The sequence below is a fragment of the Poecile atricapillus genome, chromosome Z (assembly GCF_030490865.1).
Source record: "Poecile atricapillus isolate bPoeAtr1 chromosome Z, bPoeAtr1.hap1, whole genome shotgun sequence".
Taxonomy (NCBI): Eukaryota; Metazoa; Chordata; class Aves; order Passeriformes; family Paridae; genus Poecile; species Poecile atricapillus.
This window is the reverse complement of record NC_081289.1, coordinates 22,501,453-22,526,629: the sequence shown is the minus strand read 5'-3', so window position 1 is coordinate 22,526,629 and position 25,177 is coordinate 22,501,453. Positions and strand designations below refer to the sequence as shown.

Genomic DNA, 25,177 nt, shown 5'->3' with positions numbered 1-25,177 from the left:
TAAGAAAATTTTTTTTTTTTAACTTTCTGGCTAAACAAATTTATTTATTTTTGTTGTGATGAGGTTGTTCTGGGGTTCTTTTGTGTCTGCTTATTTTTTGTGTGTGCCAACACTGTAATGTAGCATAACTGGTTTATTTTTCTGGGTGTTTTTTCTCATGTATTTGTTACAGCTGTTTTTTACATATCAGAGGATTTTCTATCTCTTTCATTTTTCTAGTAAACCAGATTGCCTTCCTGTGTATCTTTTGTGTGTGTGTGTGAATAACTAGTGATTAGATCAGTCTAATAATGTGGCTAGGCTATTTCTGATAGCTGCACTGGGTATCTCTATAAGGCTGCCTAATGCAGTGCTTCTGTTCTCCAGAAAGGCCCCCCACACTCTGCCTCTTCCTACTTGAATGAATTTTTCTAGTACATGTCTGGTCAAAGGTGTACATAACTCCAGATGAGGTTTTACTATGTCTTTGTAGAATATTGCTCTTGAAACTTTCTAAGGTTTTATGTACTTTCTTGCCTAGAAGGGTCAGATTTAGACCTCTCAGTCACATTGTGATCAATGGCTATGCTTTATTATTTATGCTTTTGTTCATTTCCAGCTGTCACTCCCATCTTCTGGCAGAAATATTATTAGTCCATAAGTGCATGACCTTGCATTTCTACTGCTGAATTTTATCAGCAGTTTTTGCTGCTGTATCCCTCAAGGACATTCAGCTTTTGTATTGTATTACAATGCTCTGTATTGACAAGGTCTCCCAGTGTTCTGTCATTAATAAATGTCTTTGCCACATTCTATTGAGATGTTGCCTGAATGCACACTGTGATGGACATAGCCTTGACAGTCCTGTGAAGGTTTGCTTGTGTCATGGCCATTACAGAAATTGATTACTTTCATACATAAGAATTGACATATTCTATTGCGTCTTTACCAACGTCATCCTTAGTCATTTAATCTTGTCTTCTGTTTGATTTTATTGTTCTTACTTTTCTGAGAATTCTTACTGTTTCTTAACAGCATTTTGTGTTTAAACCTTACTGCCTTTACTGTCAGGCATGAATGCTTTTGGCTATTACTTTGCCTTTTCGTTTTTGTTGACCTGTTGCTTAATTTGTTTCTGGCTGGTACAGTCTGTGGCCTGAGGATTAAAAATGCTTGTATTGCATAGTGAAAAATACACCAAGTCCAAGATTACCAGTGCCTTACTGAAGGCTTAAAACAAAGAAGGTCAGAATACACTTCACCACTTCTTCTTCAATTAATGTGATCTTTAATTCTTTGTCTCAATTGAACTTTTGTGACCTTTGTGATATCACAAATTCTGAACTTGTCTTGGCGGGGGGGTCAGTGGCTGAATTCCCCATCCTCATCAGTGCCATCACATTTGTGAACATCACAGCTCTCAGGGCACATTTGGAAAAAGGACACACAGACCCTTTCTTGGCACAGTGACTCGTGACCTCAGTCTTTATTATCCATCAGCTGTTTCCAAGATAGGAGCTGATCCCCCTCTCATGCACACAGATTAAGGATACTGGAGTTTCCACAACACAGGCTGCATGTCCAGTGGATAAACTAAGAGAACAACCCTGTACAAGAACAGTATAGATCATTCATTATCAAGGGTATGCTAACAAGATTATATCTAAGTTTCATACTTTAAAAAAAAAGAAAAAACTTAAAAAAACAAACAAATAAATAACCAGTTATGACCTAATAACCCAAACCAAAGCTGTGGAAGCCTTTTACAGATGATGGCTTACTACTAGACCTGCAATCTACCAGCCAATTCTCTCAAAGAGGTCATTCTGACTTTTGCATTCTTCCCATTGATTTGACTCCCTACTCTCTTAGCCACCCAGCCTTTGGTCCTGTCATCCTCATCGTAGGTGAGAACAGAAGGAGAACATTAATTTAGAGTATATCTAAACAGTTATTTGGAAACCATTTGTCTGATTAATCTTCCCCTCTCTGACCCACATTTGCACTATCTGACTCCCCAGCAGACACCTGTCTAAGTAAAAGCAAGACTGTGCCCCTGTGACCAGCTTTACTTTTTGAGGAGGAAATTTCTGACGGGAATTCAGCATTGGAGTTCATTCATGCCCTGCTTGCTCACTTAGCTTATAATTGCATCTGAATTTGCAGACATGTCTGTGCTCTTGGGACTGTAAACTAATTATCTTTACTTCATTGTTAATTATGTGGTCAGCCAAAATGTGGTGTCTTCTTAGCAAGTTTTTTATCCATAGTACATCAGTTTCAAGTGTTGTCCAGTCACTTTCATTCATCTTGTTGCCCAAATTTCTCCCTTGGCTGCATCTTACTGATCACTCACAATTTCCCATCCACTTTAGAATCAGTTATTTCACTAAATCTGTCTCGAGACTGTGTTTTTCATCTACCTCAGGGCATAGCTTGTACTTCACTTTGGTGTTGGTGTAAACTCTCCATATGCTGGCAATCTTACAACCTACTATTTTTAAAACATCATTTTATCCCATCGGAAGTTACTTCATATGTAGAATACAGACAGCAAAGAGCAAAAAGGTGCTTCTGGAATTCTTCCTCTGCCCACTGCCCACTGCTCCCTCTGCCCACTGCTGTGCTGGCATAACTGTGCGAGGTGCACTTAAGGTCAACTGCCCATTTATACTGTGTTTTGTGTCCTTCAGTTCTTCAGCTTTGTTCTGTTCTTTGGGTCTTCTTATTGTCTCAATCCACACTGCTGTCTTTTCTCTCTATTCCTTTTTCATTTTTAAAGAGCAACAACAGCAAAAAACCCCCCAAAGAAATGACCCACCACCCACACCAAAGCACCACTTATTCAGTCATTCCTATAAATTTGTGCAACTCTTGCTCAGACTGTGTGCTATTATAGTTAAGCATTAACAGTACGACTTTACAAACCTTTTGTTTAGGTCCATCTATTTCACTGTGTCCCAATAAACTTGATCTCAGTTTATGGAAATCTGCAGCTGCAAGGAGTGGTCCTGCTCTTTTTCCTTTCCAAACCCTGAGAGCACTTTTGCGAGGTTACATGATTGGATGTGACGGATCAGATCATTTTATAGCAGATAACAGCTTTTTGCTCCTGGAATAAAAATGTTTTCCACCAAAGCAGCACATTTTTGGTGCCACAAACTCACTCATGGGGCTGGTTCAAGAAAGAAAATGTGAATATGTAGGTGACAGTAGGAGAAAGAAGAGCTGTGGCATTTGGCAGGAGCTCACCCTTAGGCTGGATTAAGCTTTTTGCAAGATTACTTCTTTTAACAGGTATTTTTTGGATACTTTTCCAAAACATTTGCAAAGGAGAGAAGAAGTGAAACTCTCCACAGCCTGCCACTTTGTTCATTTATCACACACACACACACACACATATATATATATATTTAAGAAGGATGCAATGGAGATTCTTATCAGCAGTTCCTGAAACAACTGCTGTTGCACTTAAACTTACTGAATATATTTGCAGAGCTTTCACTGTAGTTTGAACATTATGAAATATTTATAGTGTGATTAAGATAAAGTGCCTTTGTATATTTGTTTTTAAATTAACGTTTCTTTTAATACTTTGATCCTTTCAAGTCACTACTATCACAAAATGAAGCAAAATGCAAAAGAAATTGAATTGAAATCTACTGAAAAGGAATTACCAAAAGATGAAAAATATATGCATGAAGTCTTTCTTTTTTTTGAGGAGTATGTTATCTTATAAATTAATATTGTATGGTAAAAACCACTAAAATTTATGCTCTACATGTAAAAAATGTTCTGTTATCTCAAAAAGGAAGTTATTTTAAACACAGGCATACTGCAGTGGTTTGTACTGTTCATCAGATCTTGTCCTCTATCTCAAAAAAAAAAAGCAGAAGTAGGAAATATATTATAAAAGTGTATATATGTACTTTTATATTTCTTAAAATAATTTTTTTTGCTATCTTTCAGCTACTACTTTAATACTGGCCTTACATCATTTATAGCATCAGAAATATCTAGCTGTATTGTATAAATGAAAAGTTAGAATGGTAAACAGTATTAGATTCTAGCATTTTTTTATTTTGAGAATTTAAGCACCATAGAAACAAGCTCAGTCTAAAGGGGTCTTCCAGCCAATCCAGGATCTTCCAGTGATCTAATCACTGGTGGTGATTGGACATTCCAGGAATGTAAGGTGGCTGTTGTATCTTGCAGAGCAAGCTAATGTTAAACAAGTTACCATGTAAAACTGCATCAATTTTAGCTGCTTTTGGAAGGATACTGTAAGTATGATTTCAAATCAAAAGCATTGTTTGACTTTTAAAATAGATATGTTTTTTAAATCAAAGTGTTTTATTATATTAGCTGAATTATTCCTGTGTATTTTCAAATAATGCCATTTAAACCCCAAATGTCTGAATATATTTTCTAATTTTGATAGGTAAATATTGGGAAAATGGATTCTCCCATTGAGAAATGGAACCTAATAATTGGCAATTTGGCCTTAAAACAGGTAAATATAATGGGTGTATTGGATTGATTCTTGTAAGTGAGTGAAATTATTGAAAAGGTCAAATCACAAACATTGGTAAGTATGGAGATGAACAGTGTTAATGGGAAAGTAGCTCTACTACACTGGCTCTTCTCTAAAAAAACATGAGCTTTTATTTATTAGAAGGAGAGGTAAAGTATTATTTGTGACTGTACCAAGGGTATTTCCTTCATAATTTTTCCTGAGAAAGGATCTGAGGGTGACTAGAGAAAAATTTCAGATTTGACAAAACCTTTTAAATTTGACCTTTCAAATGTTTCTAGTACCATATTTGCATTGGATTCAATGTTTAAAGGAAGTGTGTGATAGAGCTTTTGGATAATAAACGATATTTTAGATACCTGAGTCATTTGAGGAAAGGAATGCATGTTTCTCCAAAGAAGCTGTTTCTTGAGACCTGTTTCTTATTCATAAGTTACAGTGTAACATTCCTAAAACACTGGTGAAATATTTATTATGACTTCAGTACTTTAAGTGGTTTAGAAGCTTCTTTAGGCATTGGCTTCTTGTAAATCCTGAGCTCCTCTGCCTGATTTTGCTATTCTGAAGTCTGTAAAATGCTGGTAAAGCCTTTTCTGCTGTCCTAAGATTTTCCTTCTTAATCATCCAAGGTTGTCATCCTCCCTACAAAATAGATGAGCATGCTCCTGTTATACCTGGCATGTAAGAGTAGATAGGAGGAAAAGCTAACAGAAAATGATTCTGTGGTCCTCCTAAGTCTGTCAATTACTTTATGAATTCACTTTCTTTTTCAGGTTCAGGCAACAGTAGTTGGTTTTCTGGCAGCAGTGGCAGCAGTTATATTGGGCTGGATTCCAGAGGGCAAATACCGCTTTGATCATTCAGTCCTTTTGTGTTCTAGCAGTGTAGCAACTGCCTTCATAGCTTCCCTTTTACAAGGTAAAGGGGGGTGGTGCACATGTTACTTTGTGCAGTTATTTATTTTCCTGTGGATGCAGAATGTGTCTTATGTTGCTATTCCTTTAAAATTTAAATCCGGTAAGGTACGATACATCTGAAAACCAGCTGAGGATAAGATGCCCTTTTGCAATTTCCATATAGGTGGGCATATTGCATTCCTCTTCTGTCACAGTCTTTGGAAAGCTTTTGATTTGCATGACCTCTTGAGCATATCTAAACAAAAGAGTATGGTTTTGAGACTTCACCTACTATGATGCAGAACTTCTCCCCCTGCCTTCTATATTCATTAATGTACAAAATATATTCTTTGTACTAAGCAGGTAAAACTTGTTTATATCACTCAAGTGATCCTGGATGTTACCTTAACTGAATTCAAAGTTCCAGGTTGCCCATGCTGCTTGTGTGTTAGTTTGTGCTCTGCTTTGTGGCTGAAGTGAACAATTTGGCCCATTATTTGAAGGGTTTGGACCAAGTTCAAGTCCAGCTCTACAAACAGCGTCTGTTTGGAGCAATATCGCATGATGAATTTAATTCTCTTTCTAATTGTCAGGGAACATTTAACCATAAAAGATTGTACTTAATGGGTGTGAAGGGGAGAAGGAAAGTACCTCTACTTGTGACACGTTCTTAATGAAAATACATGGTCAGTAGTCTTAAGGATAGTAAGGCAAGTAAAATGGGTAACTTCCTTGTTTTACTGCTTTGCTATGCTTACTTATGTGAAAAATACAAAATTGTTAAAGTTTTGCATGGAATTAAGAGCACACATGTTTTTTAGTGACTAGAAAGTCACTGAGTTTGATCACGTACAAAATTAAGGGCAGCAAGAGAACTGAGGAATGTGAGTGCATTTTTTACACTGCTCAGGTATAATTTGGACATGAAGAGAAACTTTGGGTTTTGCCCTGGTGATGGGCCAGTATAGGAAATTACTTTCTAAGCGTTATCCTCCTACATGTGAAATAGGTTCTTTTGAAATATTGTGATCCTACAGGAACACTCCAATTTATTCTTTAGAGAATTTCCTGGTGTATAACTCCAAAGGCAGTTTCTCTGAAAGTGAACTCTTAATGTAGCGTACCATACATAATATAACATAAAGGATAGCATATACCATTGAAGTTCTTATAAATAATATATGATGAGAGAGAAGTTACTCAGGTTGTGCCAAAGACTGTTTGTAACAATGCAAATTTTACTTTTAGTAGCCACTTGCATTTTGCAGGGAGATTACTCTTCAAAAGTTAGTGTTGATGTTTATAGGCAAAAATACAAATTATTTTACCTCTAATTATTTTTTCAATTGTGTAGCAAATAATATTTTTAATATGTTGTCTTTGGTTTAATTTTTTATGTAGCTTCTTGGTGTTTGGTGCTAAATCCTTGGTAGTCCTGCACTATATCAGATGTCAAAGTATTTAATCTTATATTGTTTTCAGCCTAGGTTGATTTAAATTTAAGTCAGCAGAAATTACTAGGGTTGGAAAAGAATACACTTCTAATATTTTTCTTCAGGAAATAGCTGCTTTACAATTTCAACAGTGCTAATTCTAGTCATAAGTAAAGTAGTTTGTTCTTGTTGAACCTGTTTATGGTTCTTGATTTTTTATTTTTTGTATGTGCTCACTGTGTTTTTTTTTTTAAAGTGTGTGTCCATTTTTTAAAATGCCTAAAACTTAAAAACACAGTCATCAATCAGGTGGGAAGAACAATCATCCTGGGAATAAAAGCACTGACTTCTTATTTATTAAGTTTGAAATGATCAGAACTTGGAATTACAACAGTGGATACAGTTGCTTTACTGTCTTCTTTGTTGAATTTAGGAGTGATAATGGTTGGAGTTATTGTTGGATCTAAGAAGACTGGTATTAATCCTGACAACGTTGCCACTCCCATAGCAGCAAGTTTTGGAGATCTCATCACCCTTGCCATACTAGCATGGATAAGTCAGGGTCTGTACACTTGCCTTGGTAAGTGTGCTTTGAAATGTGTATGACTCCCAGGAACCTTTTTTGGGATTAAGAGGGTGGCCAGAAGGCTGGGAGGGAGAGGTTAAGCAAACCTTTTAGTCTGATTTACTGTTTTGTCAACATTTATACCATTAAATGCTAAATCTTAGAGTGCCATGATGTTTTTTCCCTTTTTTTTAATTAAATCATAGAAGACACTAACCTGAACTTTGGCACAATCTAGGACTATCTGAAAGACTTTGACAATATCACAGTCAACCTACATGTGAAATATAAGCCTTAATAATGAAGAAACAAATAATGTGAAAATATTTTCTCACAGTGAGAAAAGAATGTTAAGAGCCTTATTCAAAATGAAATCATTGCTGCAACTAACTCATTCCATAGAAACTATTAAATGTTTATTGTATTTTAAAAGACATAATTGTAGACAATTATAGTATAATATACCACAGAAAAAATACTGTGTTGTCCATAACTTACCAGAGATGCTGATATCATCACATACAGTCTTTACAGCTCATTGTCCAAACCCTTTTATATGGAAGTATTACAACATCAGCCAGAAAAAATATCTAATAAGACTCAAGCTACCATAGTGTGACTTGCAGTTGTTTTTTCAGTATTTGGTTTTTCATGTTTAGAAAGTGTTGTCATAATGTCAACTTAAATGTATCAGTGTGCAAAAGAAGTATTTTTTAATATTTTCTGTATTTTTGTTAAAACTTAAATAGCATTGTTTATTTTGTAACCATAGTTCAGTCTTTCATATTGTATTCTAATACCTCAAGATTAGATAAATCTAATACCTTAAAGTATTTCTCAAATACTTTTTTAAACACTTTTTTTAAGGAAGTTTTAAAATTTACAGTGAAAATTGATGAAGATCTTATTTAGCACCTCTTCTTTCTTCTGATGAGAAAAACTCTTAAAACATGCAATTCCTTTTAATCTGTCAATCTAAACAAAAAACACTCTACCCTTCCAAAAAAGGATGGGTAAAGAAACCTGGACTTTTTATTTCCTTTCACACATTTCCAGAAATTTACATTTCTAGATACAAGTGTTCTAATTTATCTCAGAGGAATGAAAAAAAGAAGTGGGTACAGTTTGAACTGATCCTTTGCTGCTTTTATAGCTGTCATGACCACTGACATTTTCCTCTGCCAATGCATTTGGAAAGCAGATCCCACAAGTGTAGGGGTAAGAATCAGTGTGCTTGCAAGACTGACTCTCAGTTTTCTGTCTTCTGGAAATACTTCTCTTTTGGTGAAGTATGTAATTATCTAGTTACCGCTAAAATGCCTCCTTCTGCTCTTTGTATTTTTTTTTTTTTTCAATGTCTTTGTCTTTCTTTCTTTCTGGAAACAAGAGAGTCTTTCTAAAGAAAGAAAATGCCACGAAACCCTAGGAAATAGGTGGTTTCCAAGATGCACATATTTGAACTATGAAATAGGAATAAAAGTATGGAGCACTTTCAGCTCAGGAGAGGTATATCAAGTTGGGAATGGAAGGGAAGAGGCATTCAGAGGACAATTAGGCAACAGGTTAAAAAAAAGTTAAAGAATTTTTATTTAAACAATACAGTAGTAGGATGTGAGACTTACAACTGTGATGTATTAAGAGGACTAGAGTGATTTTAGAAAACTTTGGGTAAACCAGAGAGGAACCCTTTGAGGAGTATTGACCAGACAGATGCAGAGAGAGACTTGAGAGATGAAATCCCTGATGCAAACCTCAGCAGAAGCTGACAGCTTCTTTATGCTTTATGCACCTTAAAGAAGCATAATTCTAAACCTGTCATTTTTCTTTTCTTCTCTCCATAAGCCTGAACTGTTGGCAATAATCTGAAAAAGGATACTGGACTGGATGAGAATTGTGCCTCATCCAGCACAGATATTTTTATGTTCTTTCTCCTTTCTGTTGTTTCTGTGCTTTCTCACTGCTAGAATAAGAAGCCCAAGGGGAATGATAAAAAAACCCATGAAGTTTATAGGTAGTAATGAAACTGGATTCACTTTTGAACTGTGTTCAGAATTAACTATTTTCCCATGTGATTTATTAGCCTAATGAAATGGTCTGAAATAAAGTAAGTTTCTGGGTGCTCTCTGCATGGGATGAGTTGTTTTCAGACAACAAGACTGGAAGGATGGAAATTATTTGCATACAAGCTTTATGTTTGTGTGTAACAGAGGTGTACAGCCTTTGGTTTGATACAATACTTTATGACATACCCTGAAGAGACAGGGGAAAGGGCTGTAGCATTTTTACCTAGGCCAGGGCCAAATGAAACACCTTATTTGGCCACTATCAGATATATAATTTCTTAAAGGTTGTTCTGAGTGCTTTAAAAACAGTGACAAAGTTATCAAACACGGGGATTTAAATAGTAAAATGTTAACAATTCTCAACTCCCGAAGAGCTGTCTGTGAATCCTTGTTAAATAGCTGAGGGAAAGCACTAGAGGGCTCCCCAGGACCATCACTGGGACCTGGCACATTTCCTCCAACAGACCACAAGAAGCGCTCTGGAATACACTCAGTAAATTAAATGTGGAGGTCTGTGTTGCCTATTGTCAGTAATAATTTGAAAACTTCTTTGAAACTTCCAATTTTTCTCACACAATATGCATTTAGCTCCTGTATATGTTTGATCCAGGTTGAGAAGACAAATTGTGTGATTCACTTTATTGTTTTTGGGTTATTACCAGTTGTTTTGAAGCAGTATATTTGCAGTTTACCTCTGATTTCTACTAGGGACTGCATTATTTGAGCAAGATGCCTTTTCCCATGTAAGCTGCCTGCTAATAAATCTAACAAAAAAGGAGTGAAATGAACCCTAAAATTGAGTTAATTTTCTCCTCCCATTCTTCAGCTATTGTAAAATGCATTGTTTTCTTCTGTGAATTAAATATGAAGAGGAAGATGTCTATCTTTCATTTAAAGATGCATCTCAAGGTTTATATTTTTAGATTTTTGTAGTAGGAAGTTCTACCAATAGAACTTCTTTTAAAAAAGTAAAATTAAAGTCCCTCACTGTTCCCAAGAGCTGAGTATTCTCAGCTGGAGTTGAGAATTCTCACTGGTCCACATCTTAGGTCATGGAAAGAGGTGAAAGAAGGAAAAAAAGACCACTCAAAGGAAGAGGGAGATAATACACTATAGAATAATTAGATAAGGACAGGAAAAAATTACTTCTCTTTTGGGCTTTGTCTTGTTCTCATTCTAATAGCTTTCTACTTTTAGTTTGCTCAGGGAAACATAGCTTACTATGTTTTCTGCTGGCTCTGCTGCAGAGGTTGTTACTCAATGCAGAAGGGTAGTAACTTCTAAAATTTCTACAGCAATTATTTCAGGAGATCCACTAAGGTAACATCAAAGTAGTAACTGCTTGGATTTGCAGCCATTATAATAAGCCATAATGTATGGGTGAGAATAATTTTTATATACCAACTACTCCTCTTTGTTAGTGTTTGTGTGATCTATATTAACTATTTCAAACTGTTAATTTAAAATATATTTTGTTGTAAGACTAAATTTTGAAGGTTTTGACAAAATGTGTTTTAACATTAGGTACATGACCATGCTTCTCATAAGACAAATATTTAAAAGTGGAATATTTGCACAATTTATACTTATATATTAGCCCTTAGGATAGATTTTCCATTATTTACCTCATTGTTGAATTAGGAAGCCTTGGATCACTGGAGTAGCTTCTGTGAGGATGTGATTACAAAACCAAGTGATTGCAAAAAATAGTGTCCTTTCTGTGGAAGCAGCTGTTCACTTTACAGTCTCAGTTTTATGATGGTACTCACCGGTGTTTGCATTTGTATTCCTGTGAAATAGGATGGAATTCTCATGGGCAGGTGCAAGCAGCAGAATTGCCTGTTAATTTTTAGACTCAGACTGGCTGTGAAACAACTGAGCTACTGATATAAATGTCTCAATTTTGCGTTTTGTGCTTGAATCTTATTAGATATGCTATATCTGGAAAGATTACCATAATACCTGCTTTGGGAAGAAGGGAGTGTACATATGCTAAGAATTTGGATATAAACAAAATGCATTTTTATTATATTCAGTTTCTTTTAAAAATTTTTTCTTCAGTTACAAAATAATGTCATTTATTCTACATCCTTACCATATTTTTTATCATAAAACATCATACAAAAATCCTCTTCAAAATTCCTTCTTTGTACTGATGGTTCTGTCCTTGAGAAGGTGAGAGACGATGATCACAGATGGCAGATATTAACCATATTGTTTAGTGCAGTAGTTGAAACTTGTATAAGTACTTGTACAAGTTGTACATGTAATAGTAACGTAGATTATTAAAATTCCTCAGTTGTATGGCATAGATCATAATTTATTTTAGAAATCTGAATTAAGAAAGAAACATTTAGGAATATCTTGAGAGTAAAAGTTTGGTTTTTTTCTTCATTATTATTTTAGAGACATATTACTATGTATCTCCTTTGGTTGGTGCCTTTTTTTTGGCTCTGACTCCGATGGGGATTGTCATAGCTGCCAAACACCCAGCTACGAGAACTGTCCTCCATTCAGGATGGGAGCCTGTTATAACTGCCATGATTATAAGCAGGTAGGTCTGTTTATCTCACTGTATGGAAGCATCTTGATAGCCATCCTGCATCTCTGTGTATCTTACTTGATTGTAATTAAGAGACACAATTAAGGAGCTTCTAGAATTTAGGCTTTTGAGTTTTGAATGGCACTGATCTGAGAGATTATTTAATCCAATGAAAGTTATGAATCTTAAAACTAGAGGAATTGGCTAATACTCTGTGGTCTTTCTTATACAAGAAGACAATTTTAAGAATAGCTGTAGTGAATAGGTATAGTGATGTTAGTCTATAGCTCAGAATGAGGTAATGGCTCAGGGGAAAGATGAGATCAAAATCCTGGTTTGGAGATGATCTAAGTCAGATTGCTATAAAATTTTTAAAATACTGTTTAATGGTCTTGCTTGCCTTATTCTAAATATTGTACTTTGTTTTCAGTATTGGTGGCCTTATTCTGGACACAACTGTATCTGATCCTAACTTGGTTGGAATTGTTGTTTATACCCCAGTAATTAATGGTAAGACACTGACAGGATTAATCGCTACTATGTATCAATTTATATACCTTGTTTTGAGAAAGTAAATTTCTCTTGTGCTAATTAATATCTGGAATATTAATTTCAATTTTTGATTTTGATGTCAACACCTGTTTATTTGAACACCTGAGAAGTGCTTCCTGTTTTCACTACAGCCTCTAAAACAGGGTAGAGAATGTGAGAAGTAGAAACCTCAAGTATGTATTAAGAAACTGAGAGTGCAAATATTGAAGGAGTATATTCAAATATTAAATTAGCAAATATTATATTGAAGCAGTTATGGCTGGGAAAAGGTAGTTAAATTTTGTCTCAAAGGGTTTTTTTTTCTGAATATCCAAGGACAAATTTTCAAGCAATAATTTACTATCATCCAGTAATGTGTATTCTTATAATATAATAATCCTGTAATGTGTGTTCTTATAAGAACTAAGAAGCACACTACAGGCAAGTAAATAAACTTCTCAAGAAAAATGTGTGTTGTTTCTGATGAATGGTATGCACTTTTCAGATTGGTAAGAATGAATTTGTAAAAATTGGGTCCTTAAGTTAAGTGTTCTATCTTCTAATGATAAGAACAAGGCAAATTTGGGAAGACTAGGTAATATCTAATTAGATTGGTGCAGTTTAAAAATGCTTTTTTTTCCTCATACAGTACCACAGGGTTGATACCTATTTAGTTTGCAACAACTATAATCACCAGATCTGTTCCCACTGTATTGCTGCCTAACTGTTCTTTCTCCTTTCTGTGTTTTTCAATTTGATTTCTTACATTAATTTGCACTTTCATGTATTCTTATTAAAACCATTTCTCTAGTTACCAAGAAGATTCTGTTTTAACTTAAGTTGGCTCTTGAAAATTTCATGTGACTATGTTCTATTCTGTTTTCTAAGCTATAAATTAAATTAATTATGGCCACTTCTTTTCCACCTTGATAATAAGATGTTAATATGGTCACTGGGTTTTCATTTTGAACCACATTGCCTTGATATAATTAATTTTCCAGACATTGTTAATGGAAATGTAACACTGGATAGCACCCAAACATTTTATAAGCTTTACTGTGGTTGAGAGTTAGTAGATCTATCGCTGCAAATATTACACAAACTGTTCAGTGAGAGGCTTTGACAGAAGCATGTTCCTGGCAAATTCATGTTAGCATGTTTTAAAGCTTTCACGTCTTCTGGAGGCTTATAAATTGTCTTTTTAGTAATTTGCTCTAATTCTTCTGTAAGAATATGAATTTCACTGATATACAGATTCTCTGTGTCATCCTTTTTGACCCACTTTAAAGATATATTTTCTGTTTTCTCCACTACAGCCCTCAGGAACTCTCTAACCTCCAAGTTAATCAGTTTGCAAAAATGATCACTAATACTTCATGGATTCTTCCTGTAGCTCTCTAGATGCAGTAAATTTAACTTAACCCCCAGGCCCTAGTACTTATCTACTTGTGTTCAGGAATCACCATTTTTATGAAGGCAGTAGACAAAAGGAACAGAGTATTTCAATCTTCAGCAGAGCACGTTGCTTGCTCTTGTTTCTCATTAAGGCCCTCTATTTCCTTTCTTCTTACTTTTAATGTGAAACATTTCTGCGTTGCAGCTCGAGTTCCTTGCTAACTGTAAATTAATTTTTACACCACTGACATTGTTTCCTTGCCTTTTTATGAATTCAAAATTACAAATACTTGCATCTAACTTTTGTGTGTTTCCATTTTGATTTGTAGATACCTAAAAGGCAAGGCAGACATGTTGATCTTCAGTTTTTTTCTGCTTTACACCTGTAATTTTTCTTATAGTAGTCCTTTTTTTGGTTAGCCCCCTGGATTTGCTTCCTAGGAGAAAAGGATTGTTGTTTTTTTTCTTATTAGGCAGGTGTACCCAAACCAGTATTAAGGCAATGCCCATACATTCTTTTGAACTGTCTTTATAGTAAAAAGAACTAGCCAAAATCTATAGAGCCCTGGAGGTTTAGCTGACAGGTCAAAAGGTCTTTGAAGGGTTAGGCAGGTGTATGAGAGGGAAAGCTGAGGCTGCTGTAGCAGGCAGGGAGGGAAATGACTCTTTCCAGGAGTCTGGGATAGCAAGAAGCATGCTTGACTCAGAATTCTAAAGGTAGAGGCATTTCTACTGGAAAATATAGAGAAAATATGTTCTGTGTAGAGGATGCAGGGTTTTATGGTACACCTCCTGGAAAAGGAAACTGTAGGCAGGTAATTTTTTGGGTTGCTGTTAGATTAGTCTCTCCTGGGTTTCATAATTCTACTGACACCTTTTGATATTGCTGGTCAGTACAGTGTAGTAAACTGGGGGTAAGGAAGTTGTTCAGTTAAAAAAGCACATCTGTTGACACTCATTTACTGACATGAAAGGTGTGTTAGGTCACTTAACAGATGGCTTTTTAAATATTACTGTTGCAGAAAGTTTACCTTTCTTGGCCTTGGAATTCTCATTGTAAGCCAAATAGCAAAAGAAACTGAGGGTTTTCTTTTTCTGGTTCCTTTATCTTAAAATTTGTAGCTCCTATGGCACAGAAAACCTGGGGAAAAAAAAACCCCAGGGAAATCTGAAAGAAATATTCTTTTCTATTAGGAATTTGTCCAGCCAAAATTTGAGGACATTGTAAATTTGTCCAGAATTTCAAGCTGTCACTGTTTTTTCAGGGCCATTTGCTGTGTCTTGAGTACCTGAACAGTATTGACTGCAAAATGGTCAGGTGTTAGGGTTCCTGTGCACCATTAAGTAGGTTTCATCCAAGTCCTGTCTAGATAGTTTGCTTATTCTTAGATGTGAGACAAGTGATTTTAATCATATCTTACACTGTGGAGCCATAAATATTTAAGTTTAAAAAATACTGGTCTGGAATTTGAGCAACCTCAAAGTTTCCCACCCCTATTAACAATAACTACAAATATTTGCCCAAAATATTAAAACAGTTTTTAATCAGAAAGGCATTTATAGTTAGCTTTACAGCTGGTGGCCAGACATATTTCACAACTGTTTTTTCCATTTTCCCACTGTTAAACACATTTCTTGAGATGAATAGTTATTTTTAATTCTATGGGTGGGCTGGGTTAAACTGCATCTCTGCTTTTTGAAAATAAATAAATGATTTTATTGTTTCAGGCAACTGCCAGACTACTTGAGATTTAGATGTCTCTTTGATGTACTGAAGTTCTGAATAAAATAACTAAGCCCAAGTGTGGCTGTGCTTCAATCTAGATACTCGAGTTGTGTTTTCTCATGAATGAGATGGTTAAATTTGCAAATCCTCTTACAGCATCACAGCATGTTGAATTTGGCTCAGGATTTCCAATTTGCAAGTAACCAAGTTCCTTTTGTGCAGAAAAAAAGATAACATCTTAAACAATTATATGCTTCTGAATATGCAACAGAAATGAGCTAAGGTGCAGTTACCAGATAGAGCCACTTTCCTCTCCATTTTCGTTGTGTGCTTATACAAAACATTGTGAGATATCTTCTAAGTATTTGCATTTCTCAAGTTACTGGTAATAACCAGCATGTCAGTAGACTTTATTCCATTTTTTATGCACCTTGAAGAATGAAAGTTCTGCAAATTAATTCTGAAAACACCTGAAATTTTTAAATACTTCATATCAGAAAACTCCTTTGCAGGTGGTTTGAAGCAGTACTCTTTAAAGGTAACACAAGCCTGTTCTAATATTTCTTACTCCTTGGCTGTCCATACTTTAAAAGTATTTGCTATCTGGAGGGAATACATAGGTATTGAGGAATATGAAAAACACATGTGAGGAAAATCTAATAGAAAACTTAATGAATGTTAAGACAATTCCAGTTGTTTGGGAGATGAAAATTAAGCTTAGGCATTACATTCTGCAAAACATCCCCTTTTTTTCCTGTTTGTAGGGTAAATTGAATGACAGACATTCAGATTTTTCAGAGAGCTTTTATTGTAAATTGTTTTGGAGAATATGGGGAAAAAAAAGCCAAAGAAACCATTCATTTTCAAAAAAATAAAATACATCTTTTAATAGTTAAATATTTTAATTTCTTTTAGCATAGTTGTACTTTGATTTTTCTCACAGTGGTGATTTTTCTCTGAGTGGTGCTTTGATTAGAATATAACCCATCTCAGAGGGCTGAGCATCTGAAATCTGCCTCTGTAAATCACAAGGGAAAACATTAGTGTACCTGGATGGTAATAGAGCAATTTGGCTGGGTAGCAAATTAATTTTTCTGCATCCTGAATTGGAAAGAATGTGTTAGACTCAGGAGGCACCTCTACTGTATGAAAACTTTATAATTCAATCTTTATTTTGGCATGAATAAGGAGGAGGGTTTTGATTTTTGTTATTTACTTCTGATGCATTATTGGGTGGTGGATTTACTACCTCTTAGTTGCTAACTTGTACATGTAAACCTGCATATATTCCTTTATAGTGTGTGATCTTTCTTTCAAGTCTTACTTGTAAATTTTTTAGAAGATTTCAGTAATCATTGTGTCGTTTTCACAACACAATTGTATCCAGAGCATTTTCATTTTTTGACAGTCAAGGAACAATTTTTATTAGTCATAGGAAAGAAATTATGAGTCAATTCAAACATGGAATGTAATAGTTGCATATATAATAAAGGTTTCTCTTAAAAAACATCCATCTAGGGAAGGCTAATATTTTCCATCTCTTTTCCCCCAAACATTTGTAAGTATTAAAAGAAATGCTACAAAATAAAATGGAAGATGAATGAAAAAAACCCCACATAAATAGGTAGCTATTTAGGTATTTCACTTGCATAAAACAGGATTTTTAAAAGTTAATGGTAGGGAGGTCAGGGCAAAAATTCATCTTGTATTTTCTGAAAGATAAGATGATTATTCAAAAATTTAGAGTTTTTGGTCACCATTGTAACTGAGATTATTTTTATTGCTTTTAATTTCATTTTTATGATGCAGATGTTGAACCTCAAAAAAGCCTGTTTGTCAAAACTGACTATTTTGAACTATGGATTGTGCTCAGGAATGTGCAAAAGTGAGAATCTTCCAGCCTTCCCTCTCTTGATAGATTTACAAGATCAATGTGGGAATTATGTTGGCCTAATTCTCCCCTTATGTAGATATTAATTGATTTTAGGCCCATTGCACAAACTGTATTATAGGTGCTTGGGAACAACACAGTATTCTGTGACTGATTAATCCCTCTCCATGGAACTGGGTTTCTAAAAATCTTTAATCTCAGGTTTGCTTTGCCTGTTCTTACACAATCTTCTGTGTGCCTCATCGTGAAACTATTTACATTTTCATGAGCAGTCATAGCAGTGGTCATTAAAGCTGAGTATATTCACTTTATCTGTAGGGTTCTCAGTACTTTAATTGGAGGCAATTTTCTACAGGAAAAAAAATTCAATTATATATATTCAAGGAAATAAACAAAAACAAAAAAAAAAAAAGAAGAATGAGATTGGGACCTATAGGAATGGAAAGGACTTCATAAATAAAGTAGTTGAATACTGATTTGAAAATTTTATGTTGCCTATTGTACAGTTCTCCCCTTGCACTAAACAAGTACTTAAACCAAGATGTTTTGCTGATTAGTAATAACATGGTGCATAGGGTTGTTCCTTCTCAGATGGAGGACTTTGCACTTCCTTTCGTTGAATATCAGGAGATTTTTCTTGACTCAGCTCTCCAGCCTATTCAGTTCCCTCTGAATGGCAGCACAACCCCTGGTTTATCAGCTGCTCCTCCTGGTGCTCCCTCAAAAACCTTACTCTATTTATCAAAAAGTACAGGAAAAACCAGCCCAGTGCATTACCCAGAGCAGTGGATGATCTCAGACTGATCTCTGTCAGCAAGATCCAGCTTCCCTTAACTTCCCTGTGTTTTTACCTGCACTGAGTTATGAGACACAGATTTGCTTTGAAGTATTAAGACTCATTGATGTAAAGTGCTTTAATGTGGTTTTCTGAATAGCATGGTTAGTTCTATTATTAGAAAAATTTTGCTAGATGATGATTAATGGAATAATGCCCATGGGCCTGTTTGCAAATACATGGCATGGTTCTGGCTCTACTTTCACTATGGTTCCCTGTGCTTGTTAGACAAAAGACCTGTGATAACAACTTTTACAAGAAATGTTCTTGCTTAGCCCTTAACTGCCTTTAATAAAATGATGAGGTTTTGCATTTTCTTTTAAAGCTGTAAGTCAGTGTGACATCCTTCACACTTCAGCAGACAGCATCTCTTCTGCTTATTGACAAAGCAGCACCCTCATGTTGAAGTTAAACACATTTGCTGTTCTGAGAGGAATGAAGTAATAATTGCTGCATTTTACTTCAAAATATATTGTTTTCCCCTATGTTGTAGTTCTTGGAAAAATGAAAGAAAATGAAAGAAGTCTTTGCAAATTTAATATTTGTTATGATGGCTGCAACAGTGCAATAGGAGAAGAATTTCTGTATTAATCAAATGTTCATGTAAACAGTCCTCATATACATTTACAGAGCTTTTAATAATATGAGCAGCTACTGAGCATGTGATCATTTTATACGTTTAGAAGATGCTGAGAAGTTATCAGTTTTGTGTATCGACATCTTGCCAACCTTCGCAGTTTTATCTTTTCTCTGTTACTTGCAGGGATCTGATTAATCTGGTTTAGCTGAGATGGTAACTGCACATGCACAATAGCTGCTGTTACCAAACAAACTGAGTATCTCTGTACATATCAAAGTGATTCATTCAGCCTTATACAAGTCATTCTGTGACCAGCAGAACAGTGAAACCTGATTCTGCTCTCATTTGGATCCTGAGGTTTTAGACAGTCTTTTCAACCTGCAGTGCTCCCTACTGCCTCGTGTTCCTGCTATACCCACTGCTCACAACATTCTCTCCATTTTCCCTCTGCTTTCCATTTTCCCAACATTGCCATTCCTCTTCTGTCTCACTGAGCTGTTGGCTGAGCAAGAGGCATCATGCCTCGCTCCAAGCTGAGTGCTGACTGGCCAGCTGGCCTGCTTATGCTTATGCCATGAACTATATAACTCATATTATTACTGTCCTTGTCTCACTGAGGACATGGGTTTGGATCTTTTCCTTTATTTATCTAGTCACTGTTTTGTTTTTGGCAGATTGTTTAACCATGCCTAGAAGTATAGCATATCTGTCCTTGTGCCAGACATGGTTGAAATTGGCCCAAAGGTTCAAAAAGAATTAGAAGAAAGAATTGACAGGTGAAAGGACAGAACTCAAATACAGTGTTGCTGCTGCAGTCACCACCATGCATTGTTGGCTGGCTGAGACTGAGCAGGATGTATGGATTCTAGAAGCATTTACACTTTATTATATCTGGATATCTTCTGTGAGTTGAATGATACCATTAATATTAGGTTATTGAGACTCAGACAAATAAAATTTAAAATAATTTTGCTGAATATACAAATACTTTATTTCCATTTAGCTAAAACAGATTGTTCAACTCAGCTGTAATTAGTTACACCTCTTGAGATCACACTCCACACTGGCTGTTCTGGTTAGCTTGTCAGCTTTTGCAGAGCAGCCATCCCCTCCTTTACCAGTATTCCATGGCTGGCCAGCTTGTTTTAGAATCTCTTTTGAAACTTGTGAGTAATTTCTTGCTATCCATGAGCAATAGGGCTTGGGGAATACTTTCTCTAAATGATGGTTATAAAAGTGAAAAGATTTGTCATTAATAGCTATCCATCAAAGGATTTACAACCAATCTTACACCTCCCTTCATAGACTTGTCAATGTCTGTTGTCCAGACACATTTTTGTAATCACCATTTCAAGTGAATTTATTTCCATTTTCCTTAATTAATTTATCTCATTTGGTTTCCCTTATTATTAACTAGGGAAAAAAGTCCAGATCACCTGTATTTCTATTTCTGAGTACCTGAATTTGTTGAAGCAAACAATTACTAGTCACAAGAGGAAATTACATACATTCTAGAAAATACTTAAAATCTAGAGAGTTCTGCCAAAGTGGTTTGTAGTTGCCTTGCAACAAAACTCAAACCAGCCGTATGTACTTCTGCCCTTTATTTCTTTCTTTAGTGCTATAAGAGAAGCAGATAGTGGAGGAATATTTTACTATTTTTTTCTCTTAATATTGTTGTGAATAAATCAGTTATTGCAGTTGTTAGCCTGATGGTAATTATCCAGATTGCCTTTATGTCCTCTTTTTTAGCAGAAACTGTTTCATATTTTCCAGTCATATGGCACTATCCCCAGCTATGTAGCTCTACTAAGAAGCAGTTTTACATAACAACTTTTTCATAATTCAGTCACAGAAATTACTTGATCCCCATCCAAATGTAGTGCATCAATCCTTAATTTTACTCATGCCTCTCTTTCTGTACCTTATTCTCCTTAGTCAGAAATCTCTAATTTGTTCTCAGCTGAAGGACAGACTTTGAGTCCTATTTAGATTGGTTTTAATCTTTTAAAACCTTTCATAGATAAATCTCCATCATTGCTACTTTTTCTGTAGTTCATCTGAAAAAAAAGAGCTACTGCTATTTTAATTTTCTTTGCAAATTCTAAATCAACCTTTTGGTAGTTCATCTTTTATCCTGTAGCTCCTGACTGGGAACATGCATTCCCTGATTTGTATTTGAAGTTTTTCCTTAAAAGACCTACTTCCTTGTTAGCTTCAGCCATTTACTGTCTTCAAGCAGCAGTGAGGCAGGACATTTTTCAGATCTCAGTATTAGACCTCTGTGCTAACCACTCCATTGTAGTCACCAAAGTAATTTGGCAAACAGTGTTTTCTGATCACCACAGATACTTGTTCTGGAACCAGACAAAGCCCTAAGTGTCACATAAATTAATTCAACTACAATAAGCAAGTCCTTTCTCCTTCTGAAGTGGGGACAGGATCTGCATTACTTCTGCTTCTCAGACCAGCCCATTGCTATGTAAAGCATCTGAAGTGGAGGAAAGAAAAAGCATGTGCTTGATGTGCAAGTAGACAGCTCGAGCATAATAATAGGAGAGTTTCATGTGACTGCATTCTGCAATGTGGATATTACAAATTGTTTTAGTTTTCTGTTCACTGAAGTAAAAATTCATAGAATGGGAAACAGCTCAGGGTAGAAGGAACCTTGAAATGTCATCTGGCTCAACCTTGTGTGAGAAGGGGATCTTGGATGAGATTTTCTAGCACCTGGTCTGGTCACATCTCAAAAACCTCCAGTGGAGTGGACTGCACCACATCCCTGGGGTGGTTGTTCCAGTGAATGATTGTTCTCACTATAAGAAATTTCTTTCTTGTATTGAGATGAATGCTCTGCCGGTACAACTAGTACGTTGCCTCTTTTCAGAAAGAAAATAGAATAGAATCTCTGTCACTACCATTCTTTTAACAAGACAGCTATTCAGATGCTCATTCTTTCAGCCTGAATTCTGAGTGGCAGAAGACTATATTATTACTCATGCTTTATGTCAGAGGGGAATGAATATATTAACTCCTGAAGCCTTTTCTGGCCCTGTGGTTCTGTGTGTGAAATCTGAATTTGTGTTTGTGATACTGAGTGCTTCTGCTTTCATTACTTACCCTGGCCAGGAATACTGTCCTAGGGAGGTAATCCAGCAGTGGCACAACTGTGTCATACTTCTGGTGACCCAAGAGGGATTTCCAAAGAAGAGGCAGTGATAAAAGGGAGTTTCACCTATGAGAAAGCATAGGATTGAACCTTTTGGAAGGTTTTGGATTTTTTGCACTTACCACAATTCAAAACTTATCTCCAAATACTCAGTGATACATTAAACTGTAGCCCACATTTTTTGGACTTATTTTAATGATTTGCAGCCTGTCTATAACTAATATAGATCCTAAAGATATTTCTCATTTTGACTTTCGTATGTAAAGTACTGTGATAAACAGAGAGGAAGTTGGTAAATGTGGAAAAAATATTGGCTACTAGAGGAAAAAAAAGTTGAACATTTTTCATTGGTTCCCTTTTGCATTTCAGGTATTGGTGGCAATCTAGTAGCTATTCAAGCCAGCAGAATTTCTACCTACCTCCATTTACACAGCATTCCTGGAGAGCTGCCAGAGGAGGCCAAGGGTTGCTATTACCCATGCAGAACATACTATGGTACAGGTATGCCTTACTTAAAAATCCTGTCTCACATCTCTTTACTCCTGTATGCCTGACTGTACCACCAGTGAGAAATGGCAATGAACTGAACTTTCTGTCTGCAATTCAAAGGCTGGTGAGGCTTGGTAGTTTCCTTTGCTTGCTGCTGTTTGCCTGTGAGAATCACAAGAAACTCCCTAAGGGGTGGAGGAGAAGGGAGGAGCACAGAGAAGGGGTGAAGCCCTGGCAAGGGCTGGTGAGGCAGGACACTGGGATACCTGCTCAGACGGGTTTCAGCCTTCAACTTTCCTTAGCTTCTCTACCTGCTCCTAACTTCTGTCTGCCTTCAGAACTTCAAACCAATTTCCTGTTAGGGCCAAACATTGTATCAGACATTATTACTAAGCCAAATCCCTGATTTCCATTTTCAGTTTGCCATTTTCTCTCTAGATTGTTTCTTCACAGCTTATTCCTCCCCTGTGTTTCCCTCTTTCCTAATGAAGTAGTAACTGTGGTGAAACGTGATGTGTCACCACCATGTATTACGCTTCCATATTTATTTAATGAATTGAAAGAGATGTGAAAATGGTAAATGTGGGATTACTTTTTAGAAATATAAGGTATTTTTGAGGATGTTTGGAATATGGAGTCCAAAAGATCCTCTTTCCTAGTAAGGCTTTAGGACATCCAAAAATGTAGATGATATTACATGAGCACAGAATGAAGGCAATTTGCATCCTTTCCCAGAAGGGCTCTGCTTACCTTTTTTTGAACGCAGTTAAATTTCTCAGAGTCTTCTAGTGGAAAATAATGCCTGCTGTTCCACAGTAGCCAATGCTGTGGAATTCCAAAAATGGGAGTGTTTTTATATTGAATAAAAATCTAATATAGTAATTGAAGAGCTTTACCAAATTTTGGATTTTTCTTTCTTTTTTTTTTTTTTATTTTTTTATTTTAGGAGTAAATAACAAATCAGCCCAAGTTCTGCTTCTCTTGGTGATTCCTGGACACCTGATTTTCTTGTACACAATCCACTTAATGAAAAGCGGACATACTTCCTTAACCCCCATCTTTATAGCAGTATATTTGTTTGCAGCTCTGCTACAGGTAAGAATAAGTACAACTGGGAAATGCTTGTATAAAATCAAGTTCTTGAAGAAATTTTTTTTTTTCCCCCCTGGTATCTGAATTCTCATGAATGGCACAAGAAGGTGTGGTTTAATAGAGGCTTTCAGCACAGCTCTGAAGTAGCTGATTATCTCCAGAAATATACAGCTTACACAGGTGTACTGTTGTTGTGAGTGCTTTTCAGAACACACTTGACTGCATTATCTCCTTGTCATGCATCTTTCACATGCTTTTGGAACCATTGCATCTAAACCCCCATCATTTTAATCAACTAGAGGGGAAATGGAAAGAAGGGAGGGGAAATGCAAAGAAGGAAAGGTAGCATTTATGAATAAGGAAAATCAAGGAAAACTAAAGAAATCTCCTAAAGTGGTTTACATTAGTGTTTTAGTCAACATAGTCCAGTAGATGAAAATATTACAGCTTCCTGGGTGTGTTCTTAATATTTATTAGTTTAAATTAATATGACAGCAAACACTCTACAAGAAATTGTAATTGCATTAATTGTCAAACTTTGTTACCTTATTTGGCTGTTTTATCTAGTGATCTGTTCATACCCACCAAGGGCAGTCCTTGAAAGGTATCTTTTGAAATAGCAATGTCTCAAGGTGAAATTATTTCATTTTGAGAAATCACAAAATTAAGGATTTTATTACAATTACACACAATTTTTAGGTATAATCTGCCTGAATTAATGTTTCTTTGCACCTTAAAACCAAAAAGTGACTGTTTGTGTTGGTAGAAGTGTAGTTGAAATATCCATAATTTAAATATACATACTGCTTTGAAAAATGTGACGAACTTAATTTTAGAATACAAACAACATTATCAACAGGTCAGTACTTAATAAAATTATAATTTTTAATGTTCTGGCTTGTCCCATTTTTTCCCACTGCTATCTCAATAAGGTCAGGTTTCAAAAACTGTTACTATTTTATACGAGAATTTTACACCTTTCTGGTAGAACATGACTGGTAACGTTTCAACCTTTGCAAGTGAGAGTGCCATATTAAAATATATAAATTACTTTTAATTTCCCTCTTAGATAATATTCCTAGTTTCCAACCCTATCACTTGCTTTATAGTGTGTTTTCCAGAGGAAATGATGCTCTTCCTTTACTCTATATGTGCTGTCTGGGCTGGGGCAAGAGTCCCTGGGAGTGTAAGACTGCAGTGTGATTTCAGGCAGCATTAAACTTCCAAGATTTCCTATGGGAATTAACCTGAATTCATAAATCCAGTCCTTCTGCTCACAGAACTGCAATCACAGCATGTTTAGGAGCACCGTTTCTTCAGCAGCAAGACTTGAGAAATGCAGAATTTTCAGGTTCTCACCTGAAATCCAAGTTAAGGCATTATGGCAGGGCTTTCAAATGACAAAGTAATTCAGATCCAGCAGCAGCATGTTTACAGGTGTAAAGTTGCATTTTTAT

The 25,177-nt window shown here is 35.7% G+C and overlaps 1 protein-coding gene across 1 annotated transcript in view; it reads left to right on the top strand.

Annotated features, from left to right (window-relative positions):
- The window catches only part of LOC131572680 (solute carrier family 41 member 2), a 44,046-nt gene that overhangs the window by 9,228 nt on the left and 9,641 nt on the right, over positions 1-25,177 (top strand). Inside the window, exons 4-10 of the mRNA XM_058825941.1 lie at positions 4,421-4,492; positions 5,287-5,431; positions 7,276-7,422; positions 11,877-12,024; positions 12,443-12,522; positions 22,509-22,640; positions 23,575-23,723. Of these exons, the coding sequence (XP_058681924.1) occupies positions 4,421-4,492; positions 5,287-5,431; positions 7,276-7,422; positions 11,877-12,024; positions 12,443-12,522; positions 22,509-22,640; positions 23,575-23,723 (873 nt within the window). The remainder of the gene's footprint in view (positions 1-4,420; positions 4,493-5,286; positions 5,432-7,275; positions 7,423-11,876; positions 12,025-12,442; positions 12,523-22,508; positions 22,641-23,574; positions 23,724-25,177) is intronic.